The sequence below is a fragment of the Phaenicophaeus curvirostris genome, chromosome 4 (assembly GCF_032191515.1).
Source record: "Phaenicophaeus curvirostris isolate KB17595 chromosome 4, BPBGC_Pcur_1.0, whole genome shotgun sequence".
Taxonomy (NCBI): domain Eukaryota; kingdom Metazoa; phylum Chordata; class Aves; order Cuculiformes; family Cuculidae; genus Phaenicophaeus; species Phaenicophaeus curvirostris.
The window spans coordinates 37,904,456-37,922,499 of NC_091395.1; the positions used below are offsets into that span (position 1 = coordinate 37,904,456).

An 18,044-nucleotide genomic window follows, 5' to 3' on the forward strand; every position below is an offset into this window, starting at 1 on the left:
TTAACCAGAACATAGACATTGTTGCTCCTTGCAAAACAAACAAAAGTTAAAGACTTCATATTTTTTAAGCTGAGCAAAAGCTCAGACAAAGGCAGTACAAGGTAAGTTGCATTATACAAAGAACACTGCTCACTTGAACAGTGCCCAGTAATTACTGGCTTCACCTCACTGCCACAGAAAACCCTTTTCTTCTGACTGCTGACCAGTAGGATTTGTGTTCTTGTGAGGCAGGAAAAAAGAGGAAGCATGATAAGGAAGAGGAAAAAAAGAACATTTGGTCTCAGAAACTGAAACTGAGTGGGCTCCTATCACAGAAGGTGAACTAGGTTGGAAAAGACCTCTTGGATCATCAAGTCCAACCATTCCTATCAATCACTAAACAACGTCCCTGAGCACCTCATCTACTCATCTTTTAAACACCTCCAGGGAAGGTGAATCAACCATCTCCCTGGGCAGCCTCTGCCAGTGCCCAATGACCCTTTCTGTGAAAAATTTTTTCCTGATGTCCAGTCTGAACCTCCCCTGGTGGAGCTTGAGGCCATTCCCTCTTGTCCTGTTCCCCGTCACTTGGGAGAAGAGGCCAGCACCCTCCTCTCCACAACCTCCTTTCAGGCAGTTGTGGAGAGCAATGAGGTCTCCCCTGAGCCTCCTCTTCTCCAGGCTAAACAACCCCAGCTCTCTCAGCCGCTCCTCGTAAGACTTGTTCTCCAGCCCCCTCACCAGCTTCGTTGCTCTTCTCTGGACTCGCTCCAGAGCCTCAACATCCTTCTTGTGGTGAGAGGCCCAGAATCGAACACAAGACTCGAGATGCGGCCTCACCAGGGCCGAGTACACTTTAACGGCGGGGCGGGTCGGAGGCGGGTCGGAGGCGGGTCGGAGGCGGGTCGGAGGCGGGTCGGAGGGCGCTCCCGGCCACCCTGCGGGGAGGCCGCGGCGGGGACGCCGCTTAAATAAGGCCGGAGCCGCGGCGGGTAGGCGGCAAGCTGGGATGGCGCTGGCGGCGGGGAGGCGGCGGCAACAGCAGGATCTGGACAACGTGAGCGCGGGGCTGGGGCCGCCGCGTTAGCCGTGGGCGCCGCCCGGCAGGGAGGGCGCCTCACTAGCTACTTCCTCTCTTCCTTCCCCCTCTCTGCCGCGTTCTTTCCCAAGGCTCTGTCCGCTTCTTCCAGGGCAGCCGCTGGCCCAGGGGTCCCGTCCGCGGCCGCTTCCAAGCGAGGAGGCGCCCCCCCAGCCCCGGCCGTGCCTCGGGTACCCCTGAGTGACTTCGGCGGGGGGCTCTTTTTAATCAAGATAACGAACTTAATGGAGGCTGCTCGTGTAGCTTGTGGAGCTCTTTTTGGTTTATTTGTTTGGAGTTTTTTCCCCCCAGGAGTTTGTTGTAAGTGTAACGTTTGGTTTACCAGCTGCGCGCTGGAAAGGTGTTTTGGTTTTTAACAGCTCCGGGGTTAGTTCATTTTATTTAAGTCCCACCCCTCTGGGGAGGGTCCTTCTGCTAGGCTACGTAGTGATAGGACTAGGGAGAATTGCTGTGAATTGGAGAAGGGAAGGTTTAGATTGGGTATTTGGAAGAAATTCTTCACCATGAGGGTGGTGAGGCCCTGGCACAGGTTGCCCAGGGAAGCTGTGGCTGCCCCGTCCCTGGAGGTGTTCAAGGCCAGGTGGGATGGGGCCTTGGGAAGCCTAATCTAGTGGGAGGTGTCCCTGTCCATGGCAGGGGGGTTGGAACTAGATGATCTTTAAGGTCCCTTCCAACTCAAACTAATCTGTGATTCTAAATGAAACCTGTGTATGATGTAATTAGGACACTTAATGGGTTTTCTTACTGTCGAGTTGACTGCATGGCATCATGTCTTTTACCTTAGTCCCCCTCCTTGCCATGTTTTCGGTAATATGTACTTGGGGAGGTTATCACCCAGTGCTTCCAAATGCTAGCTGTATTTCAAGATTCAAGGATGGGTTGTAGCTGGTCTCACAGCAAATGACATGGTCAGACGTGTTCTGATGAAGCTTTGTCTGTGAAGGAGTGCTGATTTGTCATGATACTGCAGGAGTGATGAGGTTGCATGTTCCCATGACACAAAGGATATTGTCTTAAGGAGGATCACTATCTCTGTGAGAGGTGTGAGCTATTAACTCTGCTATTAAATCTGTGTGGAGGAGGAATGAAGCAAGATGTTTTGGTTGCTGGAGTGTCGGTCTTGCACACTTGCTTTCAGAGCTTAAAATTATACCTGGCCCCTGAAAATGGGGGATGAGGAACAAACGGCATCCTTGTACTCTTGCTTCTGGATTTTAAATCGGTGATGTAAGAGGGACTGCCTTTTATTAACTTTTAGGCCTGCAGTAAAAGGTCATCTTACTAGGCAGGTATTTCAGCAAGGCTTGTTTACAGTCAAAGGCCAGGTGTATTAGAGTGTGTCAGATCAGTGAGGGAGTCCTGTGCATGGTCTTCTATGGCTGGGTAAGTGTCATTTACAGTACTGAACCAAAACTGGTTGCTGACTGCAATAACCCTTGATGACTAGTTCTGTCTATATGTGAAATAACACTGGAGAGCAAATCCACACTGTCACGGTTAATATAAAGTATAACCTGGCTGTAATTCTAAACTCTATCTCTGTCATCTTGTCCTAGTATCTAGAAGTGACATTCTTCAGTTCAAAAATGGTAAATATCCCATTGAATCCTGCGTGTGTCTCTGAATAGTCAGAAATCTGAAGTGGTTGGCTTGTCTGCTGCTTCTTCTGGGCTATTGTTGGTATTGCTCAGGAGAAGAGCCATCACAATTTGATTGAGGATCTTGAGTTCTGTTATCTTTTTAAGTAGGCAAGTCATAGTGTGAGATACAACAGAAGTGTAAGAGCGTGACTTGAATAATGTTAGCATTCATAGTGGCTGTGCATGTTCAGCTTAAGATGTATTGAGTGACCATGGCCTGGAAGCAACAGAAATGCATAGCAGTGGGTCTGATTCCTTGTCAACAAGGAAAGGCTTTTCCCATTCTTAGTTTTACCTTTTAATTGGGGAAAAATAAAAGTAAGAGGTACTTCTGGAAACGTACCTCGCCAAAATATCTGAGATGAATGTGAAGTCCAAGCCCCAATACTAGATGCCAACATGAAAAGTAAGGGCTGATGCTGTCTAGTGAAGGCAGAGAATATCTTGCCCAGCCCTCGATAGCATCACCTTCCCTCTGTGAACTGCTGCTTCTTGCTTGCCTGGGTTCAGTCTGAATTACTGTGCAAGCCTCTTGATGTGTCAGTGTTGGTGGCTGAGTCACTTGAAACTGTTACTAGTATGCTGCAGCTTTATTGCCTTTCAGAAGTAAGAATAATCAAGGATTTTAGGAGTACCTGTTTAACGTATGTGAGAGACTTTAATTGTCACTCTTTCCACCTTTTCACATAAACATACTAGTACTTGTGGCCTCCTAGGAATGATGCTCAAATACTTCTATGTATTTGAAAGACTGAAGTTCCTGAAGACTCAGTGTGATGTTGGGAAGTGGATCAGTGTTGAATGCCTCAGGGATTAAGTTATTACATAAACATGCGATGAGAGTTTACCTAAAATTTAGGAGCTTGTCTCAAGATACTAAACTAGCTTTTTCCTAAAGCTTGATTTGCTAACAGGTAATAGCTAAAACTTTTTACTTTACTTTTAGAGCGTATCTGTTACTACTCTTTGCCCTTCCCTTCTGTTCCAGGGTTCCTTGGAAATAACACAGAGTTTGGAAGATGATCCTCTACTGGATGCACCACTTATTTCATCTCATACATTGCACTCCCAACTGAGGCCAAAATTTCGTGCTATCCCAGCAGTGCTCCTTGCCAATTTTCTGTTGCTGATACATGTAAGTTTTTCAAGAATCATGATTTCCTTCTGAAAATTTGCTGTCTATTCTGAATTTACTGTTCAGGTGGACAAAAATCTCCTGAGACTTGCATATGATGTTTTTCCAAACCGGAGAAGCCTTATTTACCAATGAATTTTGTTAACATATGCTACATGGTACTTGTCTTCTCGTTCTGATTGTCTGCCCACACTAACATGCTGTGACACATCCTGTTAGGAAGAAAAGCTTCTTAAGTCTCAGTTCTTCTATGCTGTTAGAAATGTACTTTTCAAAATATTACTGCTGTGCAAGTGCTTAGAGTAGTTATAGGGGGCTAAGATAACTTTGATGCGATGTCTTTTGGGGGCTCAACTTAATCACACAGGGAAGACAAGGTATATCTTATGATAACTAAACAAGGAAAAGTGGACTTGCTCCAAGGTTTTTCATGATAGCAAATGGAGAGATCAAGGAATCCAAATGTTTTTCTTCCTGCTCTGACTTCTGGGGGTTAAGTGTGAAAAGTGCAGATGAAGGACAGATCTTGTACCTAATAGCATGAAGGCCTTTTTGAAGCTGGTAGACAGAAGCAGAGACACTCCTGCCTATTTGTGTGTTTATCCTTGGTAAGTTGAACGTGGTGGTTGCTTGTGAGCATGTGGAAACCAAATGAAAAGAAGGATGGGTGAAGAGCTCTGATCCCAAGATCTAATTGAAATGGTACTTGCATTATGCCATTAAAACTGACTTGAAGTTAGTGTGTGTGTAAAGCTAGAGAGTGCACAAGGTGTGTGTAGCTCTAGACTTTTTAAAGCCTCATTTGATCTGGAACAAAAAATACTGTGCCCAGTGCTCTGCAAAACATTGTCTCTGACAGAACTTTAAAAGCATGTACCAGCTTCTAAGGTCTGTCTCATGGCAGTTCCACTAAGCTATTCAAACTGTGCCCTGGCTTTCTAATTTCAGAAGTAAATGCTTTGTGGGCCTCTTAGTAATAGGAAATATCTGTCTGTCAAGTAGACTTAGGAAAGACTTCTGCTCTTATAGTGAATAAACTACTAAAACTGCAAATGGAAACTGTGTCCAGTCTTATTCCCTTCCCCTCCTAGAACAACTCTGGAAGCTTACCTTTGTAAGGTAGAAGAGCAGTAAATGTTTTTCCATCTAGCCTTAGGGCCTTACTGCCATAACTGATGTAGCCAAATGTCAGTCACCTGGATCCTAGGAATGTTCTGCCTCTTCTGCCCCCATCACTTCCCTTCTACTAGTGGGGAGGTGAAGAGAAAACTATTGAGGCCTCTATCAACACACTTTTCCAGGTGAAGTCCTTCCACTGTTGTTTAATCTGCTGCAGTAGCTGGTTGGTACTCAGAGCAAAAAGAATTATCCTTTTATATTGGTTAAATATAGCATTTTAATTGCCACTTAATGGTGTGTGCTGTCCCTTGATGAAAAGGTGGATGGGGAAAAGAAGCTTATTGGATTTCCTTTCCTTCTGCTTTTGCAAGTGTGTGCAAACCTTCTGTGACATGGTGACACCAGGTTAGCTTCTGATGCAAAGCCTGGTAAAGGTGCAAGTATGCTGGAGAAGTCAAGCCATCATAATATTATGTGGTAGAGTTGTAATCCATCTCTAACGTAATTTGCATGTGACTTGGAGATATTTCTTCTCCTATACCAGGAAATTGGCTTAGGCAGCAAATAGTTGCTTAGTAGCTTAGGTACAGCTGCCTAGTCAAATACAATTCTGGGATATATGGGTAGGATATGCAGGAAAGGTGGGACTGCGTTTTTGAGTGGCTTTCCTTTTGCCAAGCCTTGCTTTTCTGCAGGCTTCTGGCTATTCTTATACTTTGGAGAGCAGTGTAAAGTTTACAGGTTAAAATGAATTCCTTTATATTAACCCTGTCTTTCCTTAATCCCCTCTGTGTATACACATACACAAAACTGAACTTAAATACTACTCTTAAGAATAACTTTTTGTATACAAAAGTCCCCTATACTGGGGTGAAGCACCTGGTGGACTGCCCTGCAATGCAAGGGAAATATCTTCAATGAATACCACTCTGAATGCCAGCTGCCTGTTTCATCTTATATACAGTGCTGTAGTAGATTAGAGCTGCAATGCTCAGCCATTCCTGTTAGACTCAGTCTAACGTAGTCTTTATCTGTGCTGAAATAAAGTCCTAATACGTGGTGGGAGTAGAACTAAATGTGCTGCTGTTTTAAAGAAGCCAACCAAATAGTAAATGGACTAAATAAAATATGGGTTAGATGGATTATTCTTAGCTTTGTAAGAAAAGGTAGTAAAATAATTAAATGTTTTGTTGATAATCCTCCTTGTTTTATACTTAATCTAGCTCAAGATAATTTGTCTCAAGATTATCTCAAGATAATTTGTGATTTAATTTGCCTTTGAAGTAATAGTCTTATGGATAATGTAAAACACATTCCCTTTGTTTCCTCCCACCTCCTGTCCTGTCTGTCCTCTACTGTCATGGGTATTGATGACTGTGTGCAAATTATTCCCTCTTCATCCTCCCTTCCCAATTATTCTATTCACAGCCACAGCAAGATAAGGACAGTTCATATCAATAGTTAAGTGGCTGTGAAAGGCTAATGTCTGTGAAGACAGTTGCTTGACAACTGACAAAAATATGAAAAATGAGTTCAAGGGATGGGAAGGGGCAGCCTTCTTTTTGATATTTATAGAATTGAGTATGAAAAAGAAGGTAGCAAGTGAACATCAGACACTTCCCTCCATCTTCAGTTCGTTCTGATGTGTTGTATTTATGAGATGCAGAACACTGGACACTTGTTTTAAGGTAAGTATATTTGAGGTATTTGATTTCAGCAAACTTGAAGCTAATTGAAACGGAAGTAAATTGAGAGCCTCTGTATTGGTGGGAGTTACTTGTGTTTTCAGTTCTGTTTTAAAATATTCCTATTCTGTAGAATTCACCAGAATGAAGAAGTACCATATCTTCTTATTCTCTGAATGGAAACAGTAGAGACGGTATTTTCTATGACAAACATTTTATAAGTATTAAAGAAAAGCCCTGTGTGTATGCATATACTCCAGATAACATGCAGCCAAGACTGCCTACTAGTTGGCCAAAAGAGTGCAGATGCTCACTGCTGATGCTGAAAATTTGGAGAAAAGTATAGGAAACAGGAAAAGTTATGGCATAATGGTCCTAGTCTGAAATAAGTATATATAATCTGACTGTAGTCTGGTCATTCTGATATGAGTTCTGAGCAAAATGGAAAAATCTGATAGTAAATATACTAAAGAATTACTACCAACTGTCAGAGATGCCTACCCAGGGTTAATTCATGTTATAAGTTACTATGATGATTAACTTTTTTCTCGTGTTATAACCTGGACATAATCTTTAACTGATTTAGCAAAGGGTTTATTTTCAATTATGAAGTTAAAGTTTAAAGACGTGTAGACTGTACCAATAACACATGAGGCTGTTCTGCAGAGTAGTAAGTGTAATAAAATGAGTCAAAAAAATGTGATTTTTTTTTTTTAAGGGGAACTTGATCTATACTCCAAAGTAAAAAAAAAAAAAAAAAAAAAAAAAAAAAAATGAAGAGCGTCCAGAAGTAAGACATTCACTATGAAGAGGAGGCTTGGGGAACAATAAAATGGATTTAGAGCAAATTCTGGCAAGAGTGGTGATTTGTAGCTGTGTTCAGGTGGAGATTGGCTGTCCACCTTGAATTCAGTCACACTTCTTAGTGATTTGTCATAAGTATGTTCCCAGAATGATATGTAGTGTTCATAGGAAGTGTCTGGTGCTTTGTACATTACCTCAACTCTAATAAAATCAGTTTGGAAAGTAATGCATAATGAATAAATTACAGAAGCTTGTTTTTTAATGGTTAAATGTTGACTTTAAGAGTCTCTTCCCCTTTTTCTTCCAGGTTGCTTTTGTTGTTCTAGCATTTTTAGCAGCTATGTTTTGTTCTTACCCTAATCCAAATCAAGATAAGTGCCCTGGAAACTATACTCACCCACTCAAAGTGCAGACTGTCATAATCATTGCAAAAGTAATTCTGTGGATTCTGCATGTTTGTTTTGAACGATACGTCCAGCATCACCATAGTAAAGTCAGAAGCAGAGGTTACTTCTCAATATACCGATCAACAAGACATCTAAAAAGACTTCCACTGCTGATACACTCCACAGGTGAAGTGAACTTGATTTACTGTTTTTTATTCTAAAGCTTTGAACTATGACACAACAGAGTGAACAGTTTATATATAAATGTATGTTTCTATAATTTCTAAAAACCTGCCTATAAGCATTTATAGTTTATTTTAGTCAGGTGAACTGACCTTTCTAGCTTGCCAGATGCGTGCTGTAAAGAACTTTGTAGTGGAAAAATGCCCACAAGCATGAAGTTGAGTAAAACATCTAGTTAGTTGCATTTAGTCTTAAGACATAATGTTCAGCCGGTAAGGTCTAGTTTTTGGTTGCTAGTGATCATGATTTGCATGCACATTTGTCTAGTAGGACATGTGGCAAGACTAGCAGTCCTTCCAAAGTGTGCTATTCTCTTCTGTTCAAGCTCAGCAGTTCTGTTTGAGACAGGTGGTTTGCCTGTTGCTTGACAACTGCCTGAAATCAAGTAAGTTATTTTCTGATCTTCAGTGGGGCTGTATAACACAGGTCTGCTTCTGACTGCTTTTTTCTACTGTATGGGCAAAGGGTGGTGTATGGGAGTGGATTAACTCTATATTTCATGTTACATCACTGGCCAGTGAAGCGAAAAGGAGTGTTTATTCTATTAGCTGGTATAGTTTTTCTGACAAACTACTTCAATGAATCTAAAATCCATCTAACATGAGAGAATTTTTTCACACAGAAATAGCAGAGGAAAAGGGAACGGTAGTGGCTTTTACAGTGTTCCTGCCTCTTATAGTCCCATCTCTGTTCTGTAAATATTCTATATAGAATCATAGAATGACTTGGGTTGGAAGGGACCTTAAAAGGTCACCTAGTTAGTTCTAAACCCCCTGCCGTGGGCAGAGACACCTTCCCACTAGACCACGTTGCTCAAAGCCTCATCCATCCTGGCCTTGAGACCCTTCAAGGCATAGGGCATCCACGGCTTTTCTATAATAAATGAAGTGAATTTTTTCTTTTTTTCACTAGAACTTGTTAGATGGCCCTGCTTTATATAAAACCCTAGTTTTCTTTCCATCCAATCAATAGAAGTTCGCTAGTCAGCTTGCTGAACATGCAAAACTTCAGATTGTGGTCACTAGATGGAGCTGTGAAGATGTGTTTTTAGTGCAGTGACAAAATCGGGCTGCTGCAGGTTTAAGGGTGTTTCAGAAGAGAGGCAAAGAACTATTTCGGCTCATTGCAGTGTAATCTGGAATATTTAGACTTGCCATCAGTCTTGGATGGAGCCAGTTTCTCCCCTGCCAGACAAACTAAGCATGTGTAAACGTTCAGGTGCCATCAGTTGTGTGCTGTAGACTTTTGATGTACAACTGCTGTGGTTCAGAAGGTGGCTGGCTCAGTTTCTGCAAACTCCCTGCCATACTAACCACTTCTGATACCAATTCTATCCTGACAGTTCAGTTGCCTAACTCTGTGTGAGAGAATTATACAGTCCCCTAGCTACTTTAATGGTGTTAATGTGCTTAAGTGCTTTGTCCAGACACTAGTTCTACATAGCTTTTAAACAGGAAAGAAAAAAAACCCGAAACATTCCATACTGTATAAAGAACTAAGAGTGCTTGTTATGTCTGTAATTCAATACTTGCAAGTATCTCCCTGTGAGAGGAAGGTGTTTGAGTTTCTTGCTCTGTTAGTCTTATTTAAATACTTAAATCTACCACTTGAAGGAAAACGCTCTCTTAGTTTGAATTAACTGATGTGATCTCATAGGACTGGAAGGAAATTATTGGTCTCCAGGCAGTTTTGGAGATGCATAGCAGTAACAAATTTAGGAACTGTTTAAGTCTGTACATGTATATTAGCTATTTCTCCCTTTCTTCTTTAAGTTGGAAAAATGTTTAAGAAAACTCATTCTCCTACAATTACAATCAATTGTTGAAGTGAAACCTCATTTTGCTGCCAGCAGTTGTAAGCCTGTATTATGTTTAAGGAAAGTAGTGAAAGAGACAACTAAGCTATGTATGGAAAAGCATTACTGAAATGTTGCAGCCTAATACAAATACTGGGGATGAGAGAATACAAAGTTGTTTTTAACAGCTAATTAAATTTTTACCTCTGTAAAATGTAACACTTGTTTTCCAGGTAATGCAGCCCTGCTTTTGATCCTGTCAGTGCAGCATTCCTTTCCTGATCACAGTAAAGTGTACCTGTATCTTATCCTTGGAGTCCTGGGCCTGGAGCTGATTAGCTCCCTGACATGCTTAGTGATTTACACAGGTGAGAGGTTATTATTGCTTTCTTGAGTGAGACTCAGCTGTTTTTATTTGCCCTCAGACTAGATCACTTGGGATACCCCAAGACATTTAACTGCAACTATAAATACAGAATTTTTCTGAACTTGTAGAACAACTAGGGCAAATCCAAAACAAATGGGAGGTTGTCAGGCTTGATTTGGTCTCCAAGTGCTGCTAAATGAAAGCTCCATGCTACCTCAAAGCTGCTGTTCCAGTGAAGTGGCAATAAAAGCATAAGTTTTGCACATGTCTAGTGAACAGGCTTGTCTGTTTAGCAGTGTGTTCTCAAATGGATGCACCACAAGCTGTGAAGCAGTAATTACTAGCTGGCTTAATCAGAACTGCTTCTGAGTTTAACACGTGGGACTTGCATAGTTGATAGTATGTTTGTGCCTTACTCTCCAAGCTCTTCCTCTTTTCCACCCTCTTTTGGGGTCCCACCCCAAAAACTTTAGTTCCTCTTTTTCAGTACAGTGGAAGATGCCCTCTAAAAATTTATGGCTTTTGGAATCTGAGCTAGTATTAAAATACTGTTTTGTAGAACTGTGAGGCATCGCTTTGTACTGTCACTGCTGGCTTGTAAGGTTAACTGCTTTTAGCTTTGGTGTAACATAACAAAACTTGATAAACCTCTTTCCACTAAACTATTGCAGAACTATCTATAATGTTGATAGAAAAATGCTTCAACCAAATAGTTTTCACTGATCTTGCCTTAAACTACTTGGATTCATGACTTGCATTGACTCAAATGAAAATAACTGGGTTTAAAAAAAAAAAAAAACAAACACTGAAGGCACAAGACACTAAAATGCAGTTACTTTGGTTGCTTAAAGAACACTAGAGATATTTACTGTTAAGTCTGTATGTTTATATGACATGTGGTTCCTGCTCTTGAGTTAGTTTATACTCCTGCTTCTGAGATACTGTTTTCTGATTGCTTAAAGCTAGAAACAGAGGTGACATCTTAGCTAAGTAGCTTCAGGAGCACTAGTTTCTCTGGGGTGGGGAGAACAAAACCAATGGGCAAAACTTAGCTTGCTCCTGACTCCTAATCAGACAGGAGGAAGGAGAGTGGAAATACCTCCTTCAGGACTGAATGAAGCTTGAAACTTAAAGAGAAAGCCATTTCTGTGGTGGTCAGTATTTGTGCTAGTCTGACTTAGTTTGTGATTTTGTAATTAGTAATTAATCTAGGATGTCTTTTCTTTCAGAAGAGAACTTGTTATTAGCAATATAATGACAGAGAAATACTACCTGTAGACTGGTCGCCTAGGAAGTATAACCTGATCTTGACTGTCCTGCAACAACAGTGAAATAAAAATGCAGTAAGAAATAAGGTCCCAGCTCTAAACTATGTCTTCGTCTTAGAACTTTACAGAGGCCTGAATGCTGTAGGCTTGTCAGGCTTTTCTCTGAGTGGACCTGCATGGCTCAAGTACACTATCTGTCTTCTGGAGGAATAATGGGGAACAGGAGCATGGTAGTCCTAGAGAACTATTCCAAGAATGCCGAAGACTACAATTTCTTCATATATGTGTACTTACTTTCCTGGGAAGCTTGGGAAATAAGAGATGAATTGCAAAACATTAATAGAACATCAGGAGTTCCAGTGCAATGCTGTCTCTTGCCCAGAGGCCTCTTGAAGCTTGAAGAGTCACATGGTGTCTTGTAACCTGTCAGAAAAGGATAAGCAACTGCAAGAAAATTGACCTTCATAGGAGTAAGATCTGAGCCTGGACTTCCATGAGGGCTCTCAAACTCTTTCTACTCATGTCACCCAAAGGATCGTGTTTCCTAGATTGTACTGTGACAGTTCATGTACCTATCAATCCATTAACCATATGCTAGGAAGCGGTGGGGTGTGATGTTTTGCTTTCCAGATGAAAGAGGCTTGAAGGGGTCCAGTCAGTCCTGGAACCAAGCTGGAGGAAGCCCAGAGCTTTGTTGCTAGGAAGGAATAAGGCAGTTAATTTTGGCAAGTACCTTATTTCCTCAGCACCCTCAAAACAACAGTTTAAGCTTCATTCTATAAAGCTTGGTGTGTGAATTCAGGGTTAACTTTTACGTAACTTGCCTCAAGTTAGGGAAGAGTTCCAGTCACCCTAGGCTGCCTTTTCCTGTGGGCAGTATTAATTGTTTTCTTGTCTTCCATCCCAATACCTATTGAGGTAAGATAAGGGACTGCATGCATGTTGCTTTTTTGTAGTGATGGTCTGGTGTTTTTATTTTTATTTTTTTAGGTTTTAACATTATAAGCATCGAACTTAAGGGCTGCTGAGGCAAAGCATTAGTTATCTGGCTAGTTCTGAAAATAGTCTGAGAATATGTAGATCTACTAGCATGCAGATTTTTTTTTTCTTCTCTCAAGCAGAGCAAAGGATGTGACTGGATGGAAGAATAAAGCTTCTCTAGTATTCTCTAGTAGGACAGTTATAAGGGCTGTCCTCCACTCAGGGTTACAGTGCCCCTCTCCAAGGCAAGCACTTGGCACATACCACTTGCTGTTAAGATAGTATCAGCTAATGAAGCTGAGAAACAATGGGGAGATTAGGGTCACTTTACACTAGCAACTCATGATCAGACCCTTTCTCATGTTAGTATGTTACTCCTAGGTTTTGCATGGAAGGTAGCACCAGTTCATACATTGTTTCTTCATGGCTGAATAATTATTTCTTAACTACTGGAATGAGGCATAAATGCTTATCTGTAGAAGGTTTATGTACTTGACTTATTTTGATTTAAATAATACTGCTAAATGAAAGTGATTCCATGGAATACCTGATTGTAATTCTAGGTATTTCTTCTTGCTTGTTGGAGTTATTGTATGAAATACATGTTGCCTGTGTCCTGTGAAATACTACTGCCTTTCTTGGCAGTGTATGTATATATGGCTTTAGGATGCAGAGGGAGGGATTTCAAAATCTACAAGGAATTGCTGTGATTGACCTATAACAGACTTGACATATAAATTGCTCAAGTGAGGTAAATGTGCATGGAATGAAGTAGAATAGACAACTCTAAATGTCAGCTTACTATTGTAAGTTTGTTATTGATAGGATAGGGAGTCAAGCTTTAAAAGGTTTACTAAATATATGTTTTTAATGACTTCCTTGCATACTTCTAACATCACTTGAGGAGAAGACTAACATTCCCACAAATAATGAATGTTGGGAATTCCACATCCATTCCTTCTTGGTTTTGTGGAGGAATACAGTCACAGAAATAACTAACCTTTGAGCTTAACTTGTAGTTAACATCTGGAGGATCTTAGCATTGTTTTAGCAGGGTGACCTGTAATAAACCCCATCATATTATTGACTTCTAAAGACAGTCTTTCTCTGCACTAGTGTGGATTTCTCACAGAGCCAGACTGTAATGTGGCATTAAATGTATTGTTGCAGAGTCCCGAATGCGTACTTTGGATCTCTTGGTTCATTCCCTTAAACAGGATCTGATATTGTATGGCTTCAAATATTTTTTTTAGCTTCCTTCCAGAAGTAATGCAGAAGGTGCTTACAGCTTTTCCCATCTGCAGTCATCCCCATTCCATATCTGTTAAACTCACAGGTGCCCAGGAATGACTTCTGGGTTTGATAGCCAACACTGCAAGGTTCGCAATATGAAGGTGATTACAGAGCTGCTCTGGGTTGAATACTTAGTGACTTCCTGTAGCAAGTTTGCCCTAGTTTTAGAGCAGGCAGACAAGCTGCTGCCTCATTGCAGGTAGTCTAGTTAAGCTCTTTCAGAAAACCTATTTCAAGCTACAAGTTCTGACCCTGATACTAGTATTAACATTTTTTGTAATGGGATGTTGCTTTATAGCCTGAATTTGGAGACTGAATCTCAGGACTCTCTCAAAGGCAACTAAGGACTCATCCTCTCTTAGGTGACAGATTATACTTTGCAGATGTTGAGCTGTGTTTTCAAGTTTCCCCATTCAGGTCTTCACTGGGGTTTTTTAAGCAGTGGGGCTGAAGAAAAAAGCAACAAACAGAAAACCACCAAACCACCACTAGGTTACAATCAAAGCCATTCCAGAAATGAGCAGAGATTGCTTTTTCCCCCGCCGCCCCCCTCTCTCCTCACCCCTGGATTCCCATACTGTCTTTCCATCTCAGATCCTAAGGCAATCTTACAATCAAGTTATAGATTTGTTTTTAACTTGGAGCCTGGTGATAAAGCTTTTTCATGTTACTTTCTAATTTATAAAACTTTGTTGCAGTGAAAATAAGCAACTTCAATCGTGGGAAGCCAAGACCTGACATAATTGAAGAAGAAAAATTGTATGCCTACCCTAGTCACATTACTTCAGAGATTGGGTTCAGGTAAGATTTTCTGTATTAATCTTGCTATGTTCAGGCATGATATATAGGTAATACTGACTAATGTAACTGCATTACTTTATGTAGGTTTACATACAATCTTAATTCAGTCGACTGAAGCAGAGGTGAGAATAATAGCCTAATTTCCTGCAGAACTTAAGGCTGCCGTTTTACACACACAGATGAGAAGCAGCAAAGTCTTATACTTTCAGTGTAGTAATGGCAATTCCTAATGATACAGAAATCCTGAAACATGAGGACAAATGATTTGACCATTTATGGCTGGTTGCATGAATCTTTAAAGTGCTATAAATAACTGTGCTTAATCTGGTTTAGCTGACTCTGTAGGAGTTTGAAGCAAGATACTGGTGTTTCATACTGTTACTTAAAGTATGTCTCCAGAAGCCTAGATTTTTCCACCAATCCCTTCAGGGAAGGAAATACATTGTAGACAGTTGATAAATGAAGAAAACAACTTTGCAGCTTTGTTCTGCACCAGCAGTTGGATATGAGATTCTAGCAAGAGATTTGGAATGTATTTCCAGTTTGGGAAGAAACTTTAAAGGTGGGTGGAGCAATTAAGAGTTAACGAAGTTCTCAGCAAAACAGAGAAATTATCCAGCATTAACCTCACAAACACAGACTTGTTGCTTCTTGTTCTTTTTGCACCTTCCTACTGCTTGAATGTCTTCCAATTGCTAAAATGAGTCAAAAATAACATGGATTTCCATATAAGAATTTATTTAGAAATTTTCAAATACAGAATGTCTTGCCTCTGTAAGTGTGCTTAGTAAAAGTTGAAGTGCAGAGATGACTAATAGTTCACAAATGTAGCATACACATGCTTTTATGGAACTTGAAAGTAGATGTCCAGGATACAGGAAGGATTTAGAGTTGTCTTGAATTTTGATACAATATCCAACTTCCATCTTGATATAAACACCATGCTGAATGCATGGTGGACCTCATTCCTTTCTCATTCGGCTTCTCCCTAGAGAAATTCTTAAATGCCCAGGGAAGGAGTCTGCAACAATGACCAGCTGAGGAAAAGACTCTGATTATTTTTGATTAAAGAGTCAAACTTCCTGTGAGAACTGATTGCAAAACAGTTATTTTAATTCAGCTCTATACAACTCTTGACTCTCTTTCCCTTGAGAGTTAAGGTCTATTGAAAAGTGAATCCTGTCAGCCCTTCAGCTGACCCTGGTTATAAGAATGTTTTTAATACTATGATCTCTACAACCTGAGCTACTGATCAGGACCTCTTGCTTGAAGTTGATAGTACAGATTACTGGTGAAGACTTCTGGTTAAGATTGCAAGCTTTGTCTATAAAACTTTTCTTCATTTTTTTTCAGTTTAATGACAATAGTTTTTTAATTAGACCTAAGCTTTTTTCCACTTTAGCTGTCCTTCTCAGTATTAAGAACTATGTTCTAAGGGCAGTGTTCCTCCGCAAAATGCCGCAAGGCTGAGGAGCAATGCTCTAATATCAGAGATGCTCACATGTGTACTAAGAAGGCGAATTCCCAAGTCTGCTAGGAAGAAATAATGTGTAAGGGAAGACTAGAATATGCTCAGGCCCTGATACTTGTTCTTTCTGTATTCTTAAGTTCCTAATTATGGATTTGACAAATCTGTTTTACAGATTTTTTTCAATTAACTTGGCTTTACTTAATATTGAAGCATTACTGTCCTAGTTAAAGTGATAGATGTCTGAAAGCTGGACATTTAAGTGGGAGGTTGCAGATCTGAAATAGCACAACTGTTTGGTGCTGATGCTGTTGTGGTGCTGTGACAGGTCACTGTGTATAGTAGTGTATCATGTATGCTACTGCAGCTTAATCAAGAAATTTCGATCTTAAACAGCCGATAATCCCCACAGCTCAGTAAAAATACTGTGCCTGGTTAAAATAAGCTTCCTAAGGTATATAGGGAAAAGTACGAGGGGTTTCTCAGTTTTTAGCATGTTATCTGGTTCACTAACAAAATTTAAGTTTCTTTAACAGTAGGAACCCTCACACTGCTACAACTTTTCTGTGACTGTCTAGAAGGAAATATGCAACTTGATTATGAATATGTGGCATGAAGTTTAGCCTAACTTTTTTCCTCTTCCTGCCTTCCTGTGCAAAATGGAGATTCAACATAAAGCTGTTGTAGATTGCTTCCTCCTTCAAGAGTTGAGATCAACAGAAATAAAACTGAAGGAAGCAACTTGTTTAAGTATTTGTTAATTAGCTCTGTCATTTTGTATGTTAGAAAGCTGCTGTCACGTACTGAAATGCATAATAATTTCTGTTTCAAGGGAAAATTCAAGTCTAGAAGAGATAGTTGAGAAGCAAGGAGATGTCATAGAATATCTTCAGCGACACAACGCACTGCTCAGCAAGAGACTATTGGCACTAACATCTCAGCAAGTCAAAACTTAACAGCACTTGGAGAATTGCTGTTGGAGCTCTGCATGGAACATGAGGTAATGTAATATCCTGACTGATTTGTATGGATGACTTCTTCAGTCATCTTTCACATTTTGAAATAGTTAAGCTGGAAAGATGAGTTCTACATAAACTATAAAACTACTGTAAATGGGCATCCTGGCTCTCTTCAAATTGTCAGTTCTGAAAACTTCTGGAGCTTCAAGGATTTTCAATTCCTAATGGTTTAAGTTGGATGTGAGGCGATGGTTTAACTTTTGTTCACTTGTTATTTTAGTAGTTTGAAGCTTAAAGGTTACAGCAGTACAAAGTATGTAATTTCTAGAATAACATTTTTTCACTGTAAAAATCTGTCAAGGATGTCTTTTAGTTTCTCAGCTGAAGCTGAGACTAGATATGTTCTGTCACCTCTGTTACTTCGTGTTAGAGGTGTATTTCAATAATCCTATACAAAATGGATACTTACTTTCTAGATCAATCACCTTTTCTCCTTTTGTCAAGAGAAGGATTAGAACTAGCTGCCCTGGTGGGAAATTTGGCATCCAATGTGGCATTTAAAAGAAAAAAAAAAAAGCATCAGATGCCTGAGGAAAAAAAATATCACATGTTGCACAAAACAGTGTGATGGTAAATAATTTAAGCAGCTCAGAATTCTGGCTTTAAAACCTGTAAGAGGAATCGTCAGGGCTGATGACTTTCCCATTATTAGAAGTCTGTGTCAGCTAATAATCAACAAGATTCCTACTCCTGCTGACTGAGTTAACTTAATTAAAAAAGAATACTTGAAAACAAACTTCTTCATTGGTCTAGTAACTAAGTTGTTGAATGAGTTTAAAGATCCTGTTAAAGATGAGTCAATTACATGTGTCCTTGCTTTTTGACTTTTCAGACATCAACATCTTGATTCATAAGCTTAAATGGTGTGTGTGGGGAGGCGAAAAGCAGCAGAAGACACAAGTCTTCAACTTCTAGAAACAAGAAATTTTGGTTTCTGTTTCATGAATTTATTGTGAAGGATG

At 40.2% G+C, this 18,044-nt stretch overlaps 1 protein-coding gene across 2 annotated transcripts; it reads left to right on the plus strand.

Moving 5' to 3' along the window:
* Positions 1-900: 900 nt before the first annotated feature.
* TMEM192 (transmembrane protein 192) lies at positions 901-17,063 on the plus strand. Of its 2 annotated transcripts, none has more exons than XM_069855824.1 (6): positions 901-1,036; positions 3,707-3,853; positions 7,769-8,033; positions 10,119-10,253; positions 14,493-14,595; positions 16,896-17,063. In XM_069855824.1, exons 1-6 carry the CDS (start codon positions 989-991, stop codon positions 17,017-17,019), a joined length of 822 nt encoding a protein of 273 aa, XP_069711925.1. In that variant the 5' UTR covers positions 901-988; the 3' UTR covers positions 17,020-17,063. The 2 variants fall into 2 exon arrangements, with proteins under 2 accessions (XP_069711925.1, XP_069711926.1); XM_069855825.1 differs by lacking the exon at positions 901-1,036 and adding an exon at positions 2,429-2,461.
* The last annotated feature ends 981 nt before the right edge of the window (positions 17,064-18,044 follow it).

Coding starts and splice junctions, on each gene's coding strand:
- TMEM192 (XM_069855824.1), top strand. CDS start 989: ATGGCGCTGGCGGCGGGGAGGCGGCGGCAACAGCAGGATCTGGACAAC. Junction 3,854..7,768: donor ATTTTCTGTTGCTGATACAT/GTAAGTTTTTCA, acceptor TTTTTCTTCCAG/GTTGCTTTTGTTGTTCTAGC. Junction 14,596..16,895: donor ACTTCAGAGATTGGGTTCAG/GTAAGATTTTCT, acceptor TTCTGTTTCAAG/GGAAAATTCAAGTCTAGAAG.